At 44.6% G+C, this 16,771-nt stretch overlaps 1 protein-coding gene across 1 annotated transcript in view; it reads left to right on the top strand.

The window, feature by feature from the left end:
• The window catches only part of SSU72 (SSU72 homolog, RNA polymerase II CTD phosphatase), a 44,929-nt gene that overhangs the window by 9,404 nt on the left and 18,754 nt on the right, over window positions 1-16,771 (top strand). Inside the window, exon 2 of the mRNA XM_035117738.2 lies at window positions 9,944-10,087. Coding sequence (XP_034973629.1) covers window positions 9,944-10,087 — 144 coding nt within the window. The remainder of the gene's footprint in view (window positions 1-9,943; window positions 10,088-16,771) is intronic.

The raw sequence follows: 16,771 nt of genomic DNA on the forward strand, positions 1-16,771 counted from the left end.
GCAGTGACTGGTGCTTTGAGAGTCTTGATTTAGAGTTCAACCCCTGTAGCTCTGTTTCACTGGTCTCGATTCCTAACCCAGGGATTAATCACTGTAGTACAGAACTCTCTGGATGCTGCTGGACCCCAGCTCCCAACATCCCTGACCTTTGGCCTTTCTGGACTGTGGCTTTGTGAGTCCAGTAACATCTGGAAGGCACTACGTTAGCTACCTTCTTGCTAGGCTAAAGGATGGAGTGAGGGAAGAGAAACAACCTCACTAAAATCTAGGGTTTTTATTGTCTTCCACCGCAGGGTGCATACTGTGGTACAGAAGATTCCCATAAGTCTCCACTACAAAGGGTTCAGTGGGGTAGACCTGGGTGATGAGCTTTGGAAATATGTTTACAGAAGATAGCTAAAATGCCTTCTTTAGTAAAGAATGAAATTGCATTGTCCTGGCTGTTTGTTTGTTTGTTTGTTTGCGCTAAAGCAAAGAGGTATGAGATCAATCCCAATAGCATAGGGTCAGCAAGCAGAGTCATATAGGTGCTCATATTATGTATCAGTTGAATGCTGTGGTGCTATATTCCTGTTTGAAATGCCAGCTTCAGGAGAAATTAATATAGCAAAGGAAGGCAACGTTGCATTCCTGTCAAATGCTCCAGTTATGTTTTAACTGCTGTATAGTATATTTTCGAAGACAGTACTCTCAACTGCATTGGGAAATCCGCAATCCAGTCTCTTAAATGGCATTGGCTCTGCCTTTTTTTACTTGTTCTGCAGGAAAGGCAAACAACTAATTGAGACTTCACTTCACACCTTTTCCCTGAGGGCAGCCTCTGGCAAAGCAGAGGTAAATAGGGGATAAATGCTATTTTCAAAGATGATTGCCAAGCAGTTTGTTGACTTGGGGTGCTTCCAGTTGGGTGGATGTGTTGTGGGATCTGTGCTGCTCACATGTGCAGATTTTTCAGTGTCCATGTGACATTGTCAGCATCAAAACGCCAGCCTGTATTTTCTTCCATTTAACCCAGATTAGCCCTTTTGTGAAAAATCTGATGTTTTAAAAACAACCAATTGCCAGCGACCAATTTGTGTTATCTGAATAGCCTGTTAGGCTCCCATCTGGAATCATGTTTGGTCTCTGCTTCACTGGGTCTTGTTCAGTGCAAAAGATTTAAAAAGCAGCAGAGCTCTTTCACAACAGAAGTCTCTTGCTTTGCTTAGCAAAGTACTGCATGCCCACTGAGTTATAAAGACTAATGCTGTGTACACACACTGTATTTAAAGCACTCCCACTACAGCCTGGGAACTGTAGTTTATTCCTCCCTGAGCTACAGTTCCCAGCATCCTTAACAAGCTACAGTTCCCAGGATCGTGTGTGTGTGTGTGTGTGTGTGTGTGTGTGTGTGCATCCCAAGACACATGCTGGGGTATGTGCTGTAAATCAGGAACTCTTGAGCTGCCACTTGCTTGCCCAAGCCAGTATTCCAGTTTCCGGTAGCTGTCAGCTAGTATATTTTGAAATACTGCTTCTCAGGCAAAACTAAAGCAAGTCTCAGCAATTAAAAATTCAATGCACAATTCTGTATGTAAATTGCCACCAATAAAATGGGAGGGAGGGGAAGGGAGTAGAGGGCGAAAGGGGTTGGATGTGGGATCTGCTTGGCAGTGCCAGCAAAAAATGAGAGATAGGTTTTTACATTCTGTTGTGGGGTCAGGCTTATGTTTCCCTGTTGCTTCTCTTGTTGAGGGGGCAATTATGTATTATCCCAATGGTCCTTAGGCCCCTGCCATCTGCCAGAGTACTAAATGGCCTTCCTCTTGTGCCTGCAGATAGAAATATTTGTCTGGTTTGCTTGGCAGAGGCTTTGGGAGAGGATTTCCTCCTTTCTGGTCACTCATTGCTGCATCCAAACTAGGACATGGTTCTGCACATGCTCCCAGGACTAACTGTGAGCTATAACCAAGGTTGGTCCTAGGAGTTACAGCTTGTAGTTTTTCCTGGAGAGCAAAACCATAAGCCCAGGTTTGGATAACTCATTAAGCCTGGTTTGGACAACTCATTGGTGAGGAGCAGAGTAGCCAGTGTCTCTCTGAGAGCCTGCAATTGTGCTAAGCCAGGCACCCCCAACCTTCGGCCCTCCAGATGTTTTGGACTACAATTCCCATCATCCCTGACCACTGGTCCTGTTAGCTAAGGATCATGCGAGTTGTAGGCCAAAACATCTGGAGGGCTGCAGATTAGGGATGTCTGTGCTAAGCCATGGTTTTGGCCTAATGTCAACAATTGAACCGGGCGGTTGTTAGTGACACTGCTGCATTAAATTTAGAAGGTAGGCCCTAGTTTTTAAAGATTAATTGCCATGTATAATTCTTTATTTGGTCCAGGCCTAGGCAGATGTCATGTGGGAGAGTGCATACATTAATCAACTTTGCGTTCTTGCTTCCCTGCATCTTCCTCCCCTCTCACACGGTCAGCAACAAAAGCCAGCAGAGGGAAAATGAAATTACAAGTATTAAAAGCAGCCAAATGCATTCATTCATTTTCCATTTTTGGTGCTGCAGCAGCTGTGTGACTTGGCAAAGTGTTTTGCTGCTATCCAGACCCCTTTCTGGTAGGAGTGGTGGGAAATCCCTCTCATTGGATCGCCTCAAAAGCTGGTGCTTTAAAATTTGAACTCTATCTGGCCCTGCTTTAGGTTACTTCAGCTCAATTTCACTGATTGTCATGTACAGTTTCCAAAATGAGTGATTTGAAGCTTGCAGTGAACTTGGGAAATATTGGCAGCCAAGTCAGAAAGGTGCCAAAACACGGGAGTCTAGGAAATTGTTTTTTATATCTCACCCCAATTCGACCCCCTCCAAAAAAAAAACCCTTTCCTGGACCTGCAAGGAGAGACTCCTATTTCCAGCAACATAAAATGTCACTGTTAGTCACAAGGAAGGGCTGGTAACTATGTGGAAGAGCACTTGCTTTGCACATGAAAGGTCCCAGTTTCTGACATTCCTAGGTGTGGCTAGGAAACAGCCCTCTCTCAGATTCTGGAAAGCTGTTTCTGTGACTATGCTGGTAGTGTATGCGCAGCATCTGGTTGAATTGCCGCAAAGCTAGTGAGGTTGCAAAGCTAGTGAGGGGTGAGGCTTTAGTGTATCTCTCTTTGCCCTTTCCTATAACAAGGAGAATAAATTACATTTTAGAATTTAGAATGATAGTGCATGTGTGCTTGGAACAGGTTGCGGAATTTGGCTTGTGTTGATGTGGAATACAGTCTCTTAGTAATGAGCATTCACGATGAAAGTCAGCTTGAGCAAAAGAGCAAACCAATCCTGGAGTAAAGTGGGATTGAACACAGTGAGAGTTATTTTGTGCCAAGCACACCACTTGGCATTCAAAAGTGCAAGCCATTGAATCCTTTGTAGTGGGCTTTTCTCAAGGTAAGTGCATCACAAAGTATCTTAAAATGATCTGCAGGTTTTATTTGTTTGTTTATATGTACACCATTCCTGTGACACTTAATATTTTTAAAAAATTCTTAAGTGGTGTACAAAAAACTGAAGCGACAACAGACTAATTGAAACAAAAATATTACAAAAATACATAGTTACATATGAAACTTTGTTCATTAATACAAAGTTACAAATATATAAAAATTATATCGTTTCATTTTCCTTCTGACACAACCTCCCTCTCAGCCTCCAGGTTCTCACCCAGCGTCCAAACAAAACTCAGCTCACCCACAAAAGTATCATGATAAGAAGAGTTCCTGGAAACAGCAGACACCACCCTAGTCTCTTACTATAGACTTGCTTTTTATGGGCAGGCCCAAGGTGGATGGTAGCTTATGTGCCTTTCGTTAAACTTAATTGACTAGAAAACCACCACATGGGCCTAGCGCAGGTGGAAGTATCCTTGTCTCATAGCCATAGTTAAGAGGTGGCCTCCTCTTCTCTTCCCTCTGCAGCATTGGTGGTGTAATTATGATTGTGGATATATTGGACGCTAACCATGGTTAGCTTTAAATCTGAGTTTGAGGTGTGGGATTTAAAGTGGATATACAGACTGGCTAACACAACATTACAAGTTAACACTGTAGGTGAAGGTGTGGACTTCGGTGAGATGGAAAGGAAGGGAACATTAATGTATGGCAGTTGCTCCTGATCTAACCATGGTTAAGAGGCTTGGAAATGTTGAATCAGCAGTGCCAGAATGTCTGCTTTTATCTTACAGTGTATTCTGGCGTATAAGACGACTTTTTAACACCGGAAAATCGTCTCAAAATTCGGGGGTCATCTTATACGCTGGGTACTGCCTGCTCGGCAAGTCCCCCGCGCGCTGTGCTAAACCGGGGACTCGCCAAGCAGCGCCAGAAATCGGTTCTGAGCATGTCCGCATGTCTGCACATGCTCAGAAGCGATTTCTGGCGCTGCGGACATTTTGGATATGGGCAGCGCAGCACCAGAAATCGCTGCAGACATTTTTGAGTTAAAATATAGAGTACTGTATATCCCAAATTCTATATTTTAACTCAAAAATTTGGGGGTTGTCTTACATGCCCAGTCGCCTTGTATGCCGGAATATACGGTAATTTGTTTGATCTCAGACAGGGGTCAGCAACCTTTTTCAGCTGTGGGTCCCTCAGACCATGTGGTGGGCCAGACTGTATATATTTTTTTGGGGGGGGGGAAGAATGGACGAATTCCTATGCCCCACAAATAACCCAGAAATGCATTTTAAATAAAAGCACACATTCTACTAATGTAAAAAACACCAGGCAGGCCTCACAAATAACACATTCTACTCATGTAAAAACACACTGATTCCCGGACTGTCTGCAGGCCGGATTGAGAAGGCGATTGGGCCGCATCCAGCCCGTGGGCCTTAGGTTGCCTACCCCTGAATTCTCAGACAACAGGTGGGTATCCTCACTGCAGAATACCACCTTTTTCTTTTTGTGCTGTCTGTACTAAAAGTTTAAAATTCTGTGCTATTTGCAGTATTTATTTATAGTATTTGGACCCTGCTCTTCAGCCAAAAAGGCCCTCTGAGTTGCTTACATGCACATTTTTTGAGTAACTTTGGAAAATTTCTCTTAAGTCTGGTTTTGCTGGTCATGGTGAGCAGAAGCCCCACTTTCAACCCCTGGGGTCTTATTCAGCCATCTCCCTAGCCTCTGAGATTTCAGTAGACATGGTGTAATAATCTTTGTAGCAACATGGATTAGAAATTCACTCTCTTAAAAGCTAGCTGAAGTAGGAACCACATCTAGGTGATATTTTAGGTGCTTTCTACACAACACTATGATAGGAATAGGGAACATGTGGCCCTCCGGATGTTGGACTAAAACTCCCATCAATCCCATCCAGCATGGCAAATGGTTAGGGATGATGGAAGTTGTAGTCCAGGAACATCTGGAGGACCACAGGTTCCCCATCCCTGGGGATGTAGCTGATTTATTTGATACTATATCTCATTGTCTCCAGCATCTGGTAACCATTCTTTCAAGTAGTGTTTAAGACCCACAGAGGGGTCTCACCCTGACCTCAGGTGGGTTGTTGGTGGTTCCACTACCATGTTAAAAGCAGTTTGATGGGAAGCTGACTAAAGGTGGGATGATAGAGGGTGACTAGATACAGGGACATTCTTCAACTTAACACCTAATTTGAGAAGCTTGCGCCTGACAGAAATTTCCTCTGCGGCACCTATTTGGGGCATCCTTGTAATTGCAGCGGGGGAGGCCTCCCTCCTTTGCCAGTTCACAACAGGCTAGTAGACTTTTTTTTTGCTTGTTTACAAGGCTGTACCAATGTCCACTAAATCTGGAAATAAAAGCAAAAGAGACATACACAGCAAAATAACAGCAACCTCCATTTATTTTTTATAGATTGAGGTTACGAATGTGCCCTGAATTCAAAAGTGAAGTTTATTTTCTTCTGCAGTGTGCATCCAATCATTTATGTTTGACTGCTTACACTTGGTTATTCCGCCGGTGTTAGAGCTCCCTGTTGGGAATGTGTTACGTGTCCAAGTGGCAATTATCTGTGTGCAGGAAAGCGCTTTCATGAGCAATGGCACTTGTGTAACACTGTTTGGTAAGCATTTATGCAACCTCTGCATTGTGGCTCTCCCACCGAGTTAACACAATTCCAAACCACTTATTTTCCAGCTTCGAGTGGGGCTAATAATTTCCTAGAAGTGACACAGGCGGTGATGATAATAAAAAAAAACCTTTACCAACAGTAGTTACTCATGTTCTAACTCATTCTTTTAATGATTCACTGGTTTGCGCTAGGGATGTTTTCAGAAATTATCCCTGCATTCATAAGGGCTAAACAAATTTTAAGTACACATGAAAGAACAAAAGTGGTTCCAGTTCCCCTTGGTGAGAAAGTGTCTAGGAATACATTCCCCACAAAATAAGGGCAGAACAAATTTCCTTGCAGTACTGCTGGTCTGGAGTGGTTAAATATTTCCACTTGATGATCGAAGCAGTAGGAAAAGCGCTTGGTGATTGGTCCAAAGTGGTTTGTGAGTTGCTTAGCAGGGAGGAAGTTTGAACCCTGGTGCATGTTTCATAACAGCTCTCCAGTGTGGGGCAACTGCCTTAAGCTAACTTCAAATGATCTCTTTGTTAAAAGCCAGTTTCTGTTGAGAGGAAGTGGCGTGTCAAAGGGTTGCCTGCCATGCAGTAATGGGGAGAAAATTCATAACAACGCATGCCAGGTGATGTGCTGAAAACCGACTCCGGGCTACAGTATTGTGAGTAGAAGAAGTTGAGAGCTCCTCTTGTGCACTAATAACAGCACAAAACACAGATGTCATAATTCTGGTTCAGGCTTGTGGTCCAGCGTTCTTCAGTTTCCTGTTTATAGCTTTGCTTCTTAGACACTTCAGAGTTTAGAGTGGGTGGTGAAGAATCTTTATTCATCCAGAGGGCCACGTCCCCTGCTGGACAGCTTTTCAAGGGGTCGCCTGCCATGGGCAAGCAGGACCTTAAGCTGAAGGGGGTGGGGCAACAGAAGCAAATACAACCTTTATACACAGTAGGCTGATTTTTACACAATACCCTTCTGTAGCATCCATCCAGACAAGCAGGAGGCATTATTGGAGTTCAAAGGCAAATCCCTGTCAGGCTAAAAGAGGAGGGTGTAAAGCAGGACCATTGAGGGGTGTGGTCTAGGGGGAGTTCCTTGGACCAGAGGCCTTAAGTGCCATATTCTGCCCCCTGGTCTGAGATTCCCCACCCCTGACTTAGAGCAGCTGGTCCTTCCTTTCTCAATGCCTCCTTTCCCTAATTCCCCCTGAGGCTTATAGGCCAAGAGGAGGAGCTGGGAGCCTCTTTTCAGCTTAGCCCTTGTGCCCCCTTGCTGATTACTGGTTGAACTACTTGTGAGTAAGCAGCTGGTCTTGCGGCATTCCTGGCCCCCCATTAAAAAATGAGCTGCTTAAGTGCAGGTTTGAAATTAATGAAGCAAGGTTAGGATGCCAAAGCAGAGATTCTGGAATGGAAAGGCTATGGAGACAAACCAGATACAGTAAGTCTAGTGCCCTTTCTAATTTTTCACCATCTTGTTGTAACTTACAACAAACACCTTAGAAACGCTGGGAACCCATGATCTGGTTTTAGGACTGTGAGAAAGCTCGCTTTCCGGTTGTCATTTAGATTTTCCTAACACTGAGAATATCACTGAATCAGAAATATATTCACGATCTAAGGCCAAGGACCTGCCAAGTGGCTCGCCAGGGTTGGGCCCGGCCCACTGGCGAACAGAACACCCACCACTGCACAGATTCCTAATCTAGAGGTCTAATTTCCAATAATACAGGATAAGAGAAGACCCTGGTTTGTATCCTGTTAGTCCTACTCGGAGTAGACTCATTGAAATGAATGGGCATGGCTAACACAGGAAGTCCAGTGGGTCTGCTCTGAGTGAAATTTGGATATAGCCCTGTGCCTTTCCCCCTGTCTGCATGCTGCAGAATGTGGGGGAAGGGATTGGTGGTAACGCTAAATAATGACTGGCTGGTAAACCAAGTGAAACCCTTGGCTTCCTAACCAAGTAGCAGCTAGATAGTACAGTAAAGTAAAACAGAGCAGCCTACTTTATTATCTTCTGACACCCACCCCTTTTGCTGACAACAACTATCCAGGCAGCAATGCACATGGAGTTCTATGTCACACAGCAGTCCAGAATTGTTACTAGTCAGCCATTATTTTCAACTGCTTCCAGTTCCCCTTCCTCTTGACATGCAAAGGGGGCTTGATTCTTGTCTTATTTGTGTGGGATATGGGGTAAGCAAGAAATGGGGGGTTCCTCCCTGGCTGCTTCAGAGAGGATCATGCTTCAAAATGCAGTTGAAATGAGACCTGTGGGAGTAAGAAATGCCTCGAAGTAGTTAACTGTGTAGAATGCAAAACAAGAGATCTGTGGTGCTAAGGTGTCGTGGTCACTAGAAGGCAGTGGGGACTTGCTCATGAGAAGTGGATTTGTTGATACGTGTGCATGAAATAACATTGTGGTTCAGGATGAAGATACAGTAATAATAGGAGCATCCACTCCCTGCATCAACCATTCTTTTCCCTCTCATTCCCTTACGTGGCTCTACATCCGCTTCCCAACCAAGTTGACAAGCTGCTAGCTTTAGAATTGCAGAAATATTTTTGGGGAGAGAAATTCTTTCGTTTTGTTCCCTGATGGGGGAAAAACAGCCTTCTGTTCATTTAAACAAGTGGGTTTCTTGTTTAAAGTGCCCCCCCCCCCGGCATGATCTGCAATAAGGAAATGTTCTGTGGTGGTACTTCTGCAATCCAGTTTGCTCATGTAGAAGGAGAAAAGTAACTAAAAATAGTGCTCGGCATTCACTGCACAGCTGACTTTATTTCGGAGATTGCTGGGTTCTCTTTTGAAACGTCACATGTTCTTTCTGAAATGGCAAATCCAGGCCCTTGAGGAAGACTTGTCTTTGAGGGTCAGAATTTCTTTCTGCTTAATGGCTTAATTGAGGAGTGCTATAAAATCGGCCAGTCTTCTGAAAGAGCTGTGATTAAGAGGTGTTTTTTTTAAGTATGTGAAGCCATAGAAAAGTTACACAAGATCTCTACTTGTGTCATTTTCTCTCTCATTGAGTGAAATTCTTAGTCTTGGTTGCTCTTATGAGAGCAACAATGTTAAAAATAGCTAATTATGTTGGGAATAAGTAGCAAAATCAGAAGCTGTCGTATTCAGAACCTGAATAACCAGCACAGACTGCTTGATTGCTTATTCTGCCGTAAGGGATCAAGAAGTGGTAATGCTTGAGAGGGTCTTCTCTGAGGCGGGCTCTCAGATTGTGGAATGACCTCCTTTCTGATGTGTGTCTTGCGCCATCTCTGTATGCTTTCTTGGCAGTAAGTGCACCTCTGTGCCCAGGCCTTTGGTTATTGCCCTGTACTGCTCTTTTCCTTCTGTCATTGGTGGGTTGTGGTCTTCTTTTATGTCATCAATGTAAAATTATACTTGATTTTCGATGGTGGCAATTTTTTAACCCGCCCTGAGACCATTAAAAGTGGGCTGGAGCACTTCAAATGTAGAATGAACCTGTGAATTAAACCTTCCAGTGGTGCACTAGCCTCAGTATTTTCCAGAGTTTCTCTTATTTATCTTTCAGATTTATAAATTGCGGCATAGCCAGAAGCTATTGAAGCAGTGCATAAATAAGATAAAATGAGGTAAAACACAAAAGATGCAGACACTTAAACAATAAAACAAATTCTAAAACTTGTGCAGTTAATGATTCAAGGAAAGGCTTATTTAACAAATATTATCTTCAGTAGCTTCCTAAGCATCAAGATACTAGGCACCTGTTGGATTCCAGAGGGTTCTGTAGATCCTATTTACTATGTAATGTTTTGGCATGTAAACATGAATCCATCCAGAATAATTAAACTTCCCTGTTTCCCCCCCCCCCTTTTGTCTTTCAGTAAGCGTGGCTTCATTGTTCGATCCTTTGGGACGGGGACTCACGTGAAACTGCCAGGACCAGCGCCAGACAAGCCAAACGTTTATGATTTCAAAACGACATACGATCAGATGTACAGTGACCTGCTTAGGAAAGACAAAGAACTGTATCCCTGTGGAATGCCCCTTTCAAAACCCTGCTGTTCACCTTTCCGAAAGCTGTTCTTCGCACGTTTGCATAAGGGATATGCTGCTACTTGACTGTGGCAAGGTCTTGGTATTTTTCCAGTTCTAGGCAGGTGCTTCACATGATTGAAGGGCTCTTACCACATCCCTTTAAATGCTCTCTTTACCCCCCCAACCCCTGGTCCATTAAGTAGTGGTGCATGCGGTAGAGGAGATTTGACACTTTCTTGGGATGTGATTTGCACTCCTGTGCTCTGGATGACTATGTTGGGTTGCCCCCCATAACTGGCTACTCAAATGGTAATAGCTCTATATTCATGAAATTCACTAGGAACCTGACAGCTGAAGGTTTTGGCTTGGTATCCCAATTCCTGACTATACACAGCTGCTTTCCTTTCTGGCCATTCTCCCTCTTAGTTTCCTGTCCTCTCCCAGACTTTCCCCCAAGACCACCCCCGCCTCCTGATTCATTCCCCAAATCCCCCTGACCCCCAGGCTCCTATTGTTCCTGCCCAGTCTCCTCTAAGACCCTTCTGCCTTTCCCACCTCTCTGTGACATCAGGGGTAGCTCAGCCACCGATTGCCAGAGACCACCACTACAAAATCTGTCTGCTTTACAATTTATTTAGAACTGCTCAGACGCTAAGCATCTTGGCTCCCCCCTCCCCGCCCCCCAGTTGTACTGGAAAAAGCACTTTAGACATTGTCCTTCAGAGAGAGTGACAATAGAAGCATTTTGTCCTAGAATAATTCAGTTCAATGTGGGTTCCCCCAGGATGCTCAGAGCTAGTGTAGCATCTTTCCTGCACTAACAGGTTTAAAATATACCTCCCATTGGATGTGTGAATCGTACTGGGAATGGATTGGAACAGTACAGCGAGTGGTGTGAATGCATCCTTAGAAACAATGTGAGGGTCTGGCACCTTTCCCACATGGCCTGGTAAAGATTTGTTCTTTGCAATGAACTGGCTGTGGACTACAGTTCAGGCAAGGAAGCAGGTAAGAACTATAAAAGTAGACCAGCCTGTACCTTGACCAAGATGGAGGTGTGTGATTAGGTGCAGCTAAAATGCAGGTCCTGCAACTCTTCAGTACACTCATCCATATTCAACTCTAGCATATAGACTTAGATGTTCTTTCTGGTGCATCTCAAAGTGTTCAGGATCCATTGGTATCCTGGATTTCCTGGGGTGGTGTTTTTTTGTCAACCTTGGGGGGGGGAATTAACCCTGCTTAAGCCAAAGCAAGCCTGCTCCTTTCCTAGAATTAACTTCTGGCATTTGTAACAAGGATGACACGCTTTCAAAGGTGTGTTTGGTCTAATGGGGTTCCCCCCTCATCTCTAATATTATCTTGCTGAATTTTAAAAACAAAAACAGGAAAACTGCATACACTTCCAAAATAAAGGGGCTTTAATGAGTTCATTACCAGCCAAAGATTTAGACTGTAGCAGCCCTGGAACCTTTCTAATACCAGATATGAAACACATCTTTTGAGAAGTGGAATTTAAAATTAACCTTTCCAGGTGCCTTAGCAGCTGAGGACAGCCAGGAAAGTCTGCCTCGCTTGAAACCTGGGGCCAGTAGTTCCTGCTACTTCCTTTCTCTCTGGAGCTTGAATAGGAAGTAATGAAAGGGATTGTCCAGGAGGGACAGCACTGTTTACACTCTCAGAAGGCTCAAAATAGGTTAAAAGAAGATGACATCCAGAAGTAGATGCTTAAAAACTAGCATAAAGCTGGTCCCAGGCTGCTGAGTTGAGAGTATATTGATAACCAAATACCCACAAGTCAGTACAGAGAACAGTCTGGCAGTAACAGGCCCTCATTTTGTCTCCTAGTTTTGCTTTAGATCGTTAAAGTGATTGTCAGAAGACTTAAGGGAGACATTAGGGGTCCATAAATCCACATGTTTTTGGGCAGAGTATCAGCTCTGTGCGTGTGTTAACTGGTGGGAGACCATTAAACCTGAGAGCTTACAGCTCCCAGTAGTTACGGTTTTCATTTTGTTTCAGGCTTTCCTTAAACCTGCATCACCACGTTTCTCTTGGGGGGCCGCATACACCACATCTGGAACTTTTCATTTTAGGGAATGTCTCGTTTTATAAAAGGATTTCCCCATCACCAGTAATCCTGTATGTGCCAGGGCTTGAGGAAACTTGGAAGGACTGCGGTGGGGATTCAACTGGGAGCCTGTAGCCCTTGAGCTTCTCTTGTAGGTGTAGTTCTCACTGAGATCGCAAAACTGTGTCTGGGCCCTTCTGCAAGCTGGGAGGTGGGGGATGCAGAATCCATTGATGGAATATAATCCCTTTGATGGACCACAGGTCCATCAAGCACCACGCTTTGTCTGCCATGGTGCCTAGATGGCTCCAAATCACAAGCTGGGCATGTCCCACTAGAGGTAATACTGGTTCTGAACAGTTGAGAGTGTCTCTTTAACTATCATGGCTAATGGCAGACAAATCCTCCATGAATTTGTTCTTCTTGGCCACCTGAGTCACTGGCGGTTGTCACACCCCCAAGTAAATTATGTATTGTTTGAAATACGTGGTTTTTCTTCTACCTGTCTTACTACTGCCGCTACTCAGTTTCAGTGGGTGACCTGAGTGCTAGTACTATGACAGAAGAGAATGAATATTTCTGTATCCATATTTTTTCTCCACATCACACACAATTCTCCTACTATCATTCCCCATGTTGGTTATCTGCCCCCAAAATTAAATTGTCCCAAATTAGCCAGGGATCGGAAACTTTATGGCACCCCAAAAGAATGATAGGAGTTGTGGTCCAACAACATCGGGAGAGCCACAGTTTCCCCATTCCTGCCCTGCACACAGAAATGTAGCTTAGTTTTGGAGAAGGTGAGATTAGTGCCCCTTCTTGGCATTCTGTGTGCAGGGATTTGGGGCGGGGGGGCCACTCTGTCATTCAAACCTCTGTTGACAAGCCTCCGTTAATACAGTCCAGACACAGCCAAGACCTCAGTGAGAATTAGCACTGAGAAGCACTACGAAAAGAACGGACTGGTCCCATAACATATGGGCTGGTTTTTGTTTTAAATTTACTTTTTTTCCTGAGAAGGTGACCATCTCAGTGGGGCACTAGCGATTCTGTTAGAAAATGGGGAAGACTTTACCATAGCCATTTTGAGGATCTATGTGATGGTTGCCTTTCTTGTTAAAATGATTTGTTGTACTGAGAACATAACAATTAAAAAAGAAATACAATTGGCCCCCTGTCCACGCTCCTGGAGTTGCTTTTTTCTTAGTTCAGCGCTGCATTGAGAGGCAGAACTGTGGCCACCAAGCACTCCTTGCGATGGGGTGGGGTGGGGGACGTGGAGCAGGCAGTTGCATTTGGGGCCCTAAGGGTCTATGAAAGGCACTAAAAAGTTTTCAGGGGCTCTTACTTCATGTTCAGAAGGCACTCCTCCTCTGGATTGCAGTTGAGAAAGCAAGAGCAATCTTCCACTCACTGTAAATTACTAGTTCTCTAGCCCCCACCCCCCACTTGCTGACATTTTGGGGGCAGATCTACATTTGGCCTTGGGGTGGGGGAAATGAGATGAATTGTTCTAATAAAATAGTTGCTGCAGGCTACTTGGGCAGAGAAGAATGGCTACTGAGGAGCTCTACTTTTAAGATGGGAGAGCCCATCTTAAGATGGGCAGGTTGCGTGGGGTATCTCAAAAGAAGCATGGATGGGACCCGTCATCCAGAAGCTGTAGCTCGGGAACGGTGAACCTGTGGCCCTCCAGCCATTGCTGGACTTTCACTCCCATCAGCCCAGTAGCCAAGGATGATGGGAGTTGGAGTTCCAGCAACTCCTGCTTCCCCAGTTCTGCTAATTTTCAGGTAGGTGAGGGCTTCTCCTTCCAGCCTTCCGTGTCTGAAAAGAGCAGCTCTTCTGTGTATAAATGGGCAAACGTTTTGTGTCTGTGCCTCCATGGTGTATGGAAACAGGTCCGTGTCTCGGCACCAGAAGGGGGCCTCCCTGCCCTAGCAAAGCATGGAAACTAGGGTACACGGACGTTTGTGGAAAGGCTTCTGCTACCCATCTTCCCCCCTACCTCCCACCCACCCCTCCAGTCCATCCGGTCAGTCAAGGAAGCAACCATCCCAGCCAGGCAGAAAAAAGCGCTACAGCAACTTACATCAGGAAACCAAGGTAAAAAAAAAGCTGCTTAGAATGGCAACATGTATGTTAAAAAAAAACTTTTTTCTACCCTTCATAGGGGAAATGGGCAGGGGTGGGGAATGAACCCCATTTGGTGTTTAAAGGAAATGGAAGATAGTTATTGTTTTGGCTGAGATGGCTTTGGCTGAGATGCACGGCGCACAGTCACCCATGCAGGGCTGCTCCCTATTCCTTCAGAAGGTGTGGAAATGTAGGCGCCTCCATGTGTACTTGGGAGGATGAGGAGTGGCCATAGCTCAGTGGTAGACCACACACTTTACCTGCAGAAGGTGCCAGATTCGATCTTTGGTATCTTTCTAGTGAAAGGATCTTGAGCTGGAGATGTGGGAAAGACCCCACAGAGAGCAATTCCCTGTCAGGAAGATTCCCAAGTGCTGGTCTACATAGACCAGCGATCTGATTTCAGTATAGGATAGTTCCTACACTGGAAGATGGCGCAACCTGTTTGAACATGAACAATTTGAAGCATATTTGGATGGATAGGAAGAAATGGTAAAAGGCAGTTGTTGACGAAGCTTCAAGGTGGGGTTGGGGAAACCAGTGGCCCTCCAAATGTTGTTGGACTTCCAACTTGACTCAGCCAGCATGGGCAGTAGTCAGAGATAAAGAGCTGGCTGTTGGGCCAAAAGTTCCCATCCCTGCTGGAAAGGGCTATGGGTGAGCAAGACTCAGCTAAATCCTGCCAGAGCACCTTACGGAGTCAGCAGCCCAGACAGAACACCCTTAGTGAAATATATTGTTGAGGGATTCAGTTCTGCAGCCCATTAGCACTGATTCACACAAAGCCCGTTTCTCATTGCAGCAGATGGTCATGTGACAAGAGCATAGCAGGTAGCACTTAACCTATTAAGCATTTATTTTTTATTACTGCCTTCGGATCCCACCCGCCCTCCAAGGAGCTGAAGGTGGCATACATACTTCTCTTCCTCCTCATGTTATCCTCACAACAGCCGTGTGAGGTAGGTTATGCTGAGAGACAGTGACTGGCTCAAAGTCACCCAGTGAGCTTCATGGCTGAGTGGGGATCTGAACAGTCTCCTAGGTGCTGCTCCAACTCTGGCCGACGTGCCACACTGGGTGTACCATTCCGTGGAGTTGAGCAGGTTTTAATGAAGCTTCCGGGCTACTAAAACACCAGTACATGTTTCTGGAGAGACTGAAGGAGCTTCAGTGTGTAAGAACTTAAAATGTAGTGAAACATAGCTTTATGAGTCTTTGGTAAGAAGGCAAGGTATCTTCATTGCTCGTTCGTCATTTCCTCCAGAACCAAATCAGCACCACAAAAATAAGAATCACAGACTTAACTCCCATCACTTTAAACTGTCCTGCACAGGTGAATCAAAAGCTTTAGTTGATCAGTCTGCTGATTTTAAATTTTGCAGTCAGTGAGTTCCCTTTCTGATTTTAAAAAGCAATATTGATTTCACCCTCCGTAACCTTTCTAACACTGCCCAACCATGAAGCGTTTGTTTAAAATGCTTGATGTATAGCATCACTGTGCTTAAAAGACAGTTGAATTAGGTTATGCCCATAGATTTCGTTTTTCAGCTATTTTAGAAGTGCTTCATAAACCATTTGGCTGAATGGGATCTCTGTAATTGGGGAAACGTTTAGGCTAGATTCACCCCCCTTAAAATTAAGAACAAAAAAGATTAGCTGATTAATTATTTTTAAAAGTTTGTCGTAGGGATTTTTTTTTAATCTCCCTCTCTCAGGCCCAGCCACCAAAATCTTAAAATAACATGATTGGCCATAACTTTAGCTCTTGAAAAATGGTTTTCAACTTGGATTGGAAGCAACACTTGTGGAAACAGGTGCTTTTAAAATTACTTATACGTAAGTCTCACACATTCATGTGCATGCACACTGCAGTAAGCTAGTTTAAATGGGTAAAAGTTACTTCGTTATGCACTGGATGTGCAATTCCAGCAGTGTGGCCCATTCTGGTTGGCTTCAGTGTGCCCTGACAGTATCTGCAAAAATAATTATGTGTAAGCCCCCTTGAGCGCTGTTGATCACGATGGAAGGGTAGCACTTTATACTTCACCATACTACTGCTGTTTATATGGCGAGTTCCAGTGTTCAAGGCATTTCACTCACTTTATCCTGTAATTCTAACCATTGCCTTTGTAAGAGGCTGATATTCCCAAATTGCACATGGCAGGAGGGAGAGGTGGGACGCTGCAGGAGACCTCTTGAATTGGGGAAGGGCCACAGCTCAGTGGTAGGGCATCTGCTTTGCATGCAAGAAGTCCCACATTCAATCCCAGCCATTTTTAGGTAGTTCTGGGAGAGACCCCTGCCTGGAGAGATGTTGGCAGTCAATGTAGGCAATACTGAGCTGGATGGACTTCTTATAAGGCAGCTTCCTGTGTTAGACACACACATGCACACGTTTATTGTAGGGACTTTCTCATCCATTGTGCGATCAGGCTTTTTCATCCTCAGCTTGCACCCTGCTTTGAGG

The sequence above is a fragment of the Zootoca vivipara genome, chromosome 6 (genome assembly GCF_963506605.1).
Source record: "Zootoca vivipara chromosome 6, rZooViv1.1, whole genome shotgun sequence".
NCBI classification, from domain to species: Eukaryota; Metazoa; Chordata; class Lepidosauria; order Squamata; family Lacertidae; genus Zootoca; species Zootoca vivipara.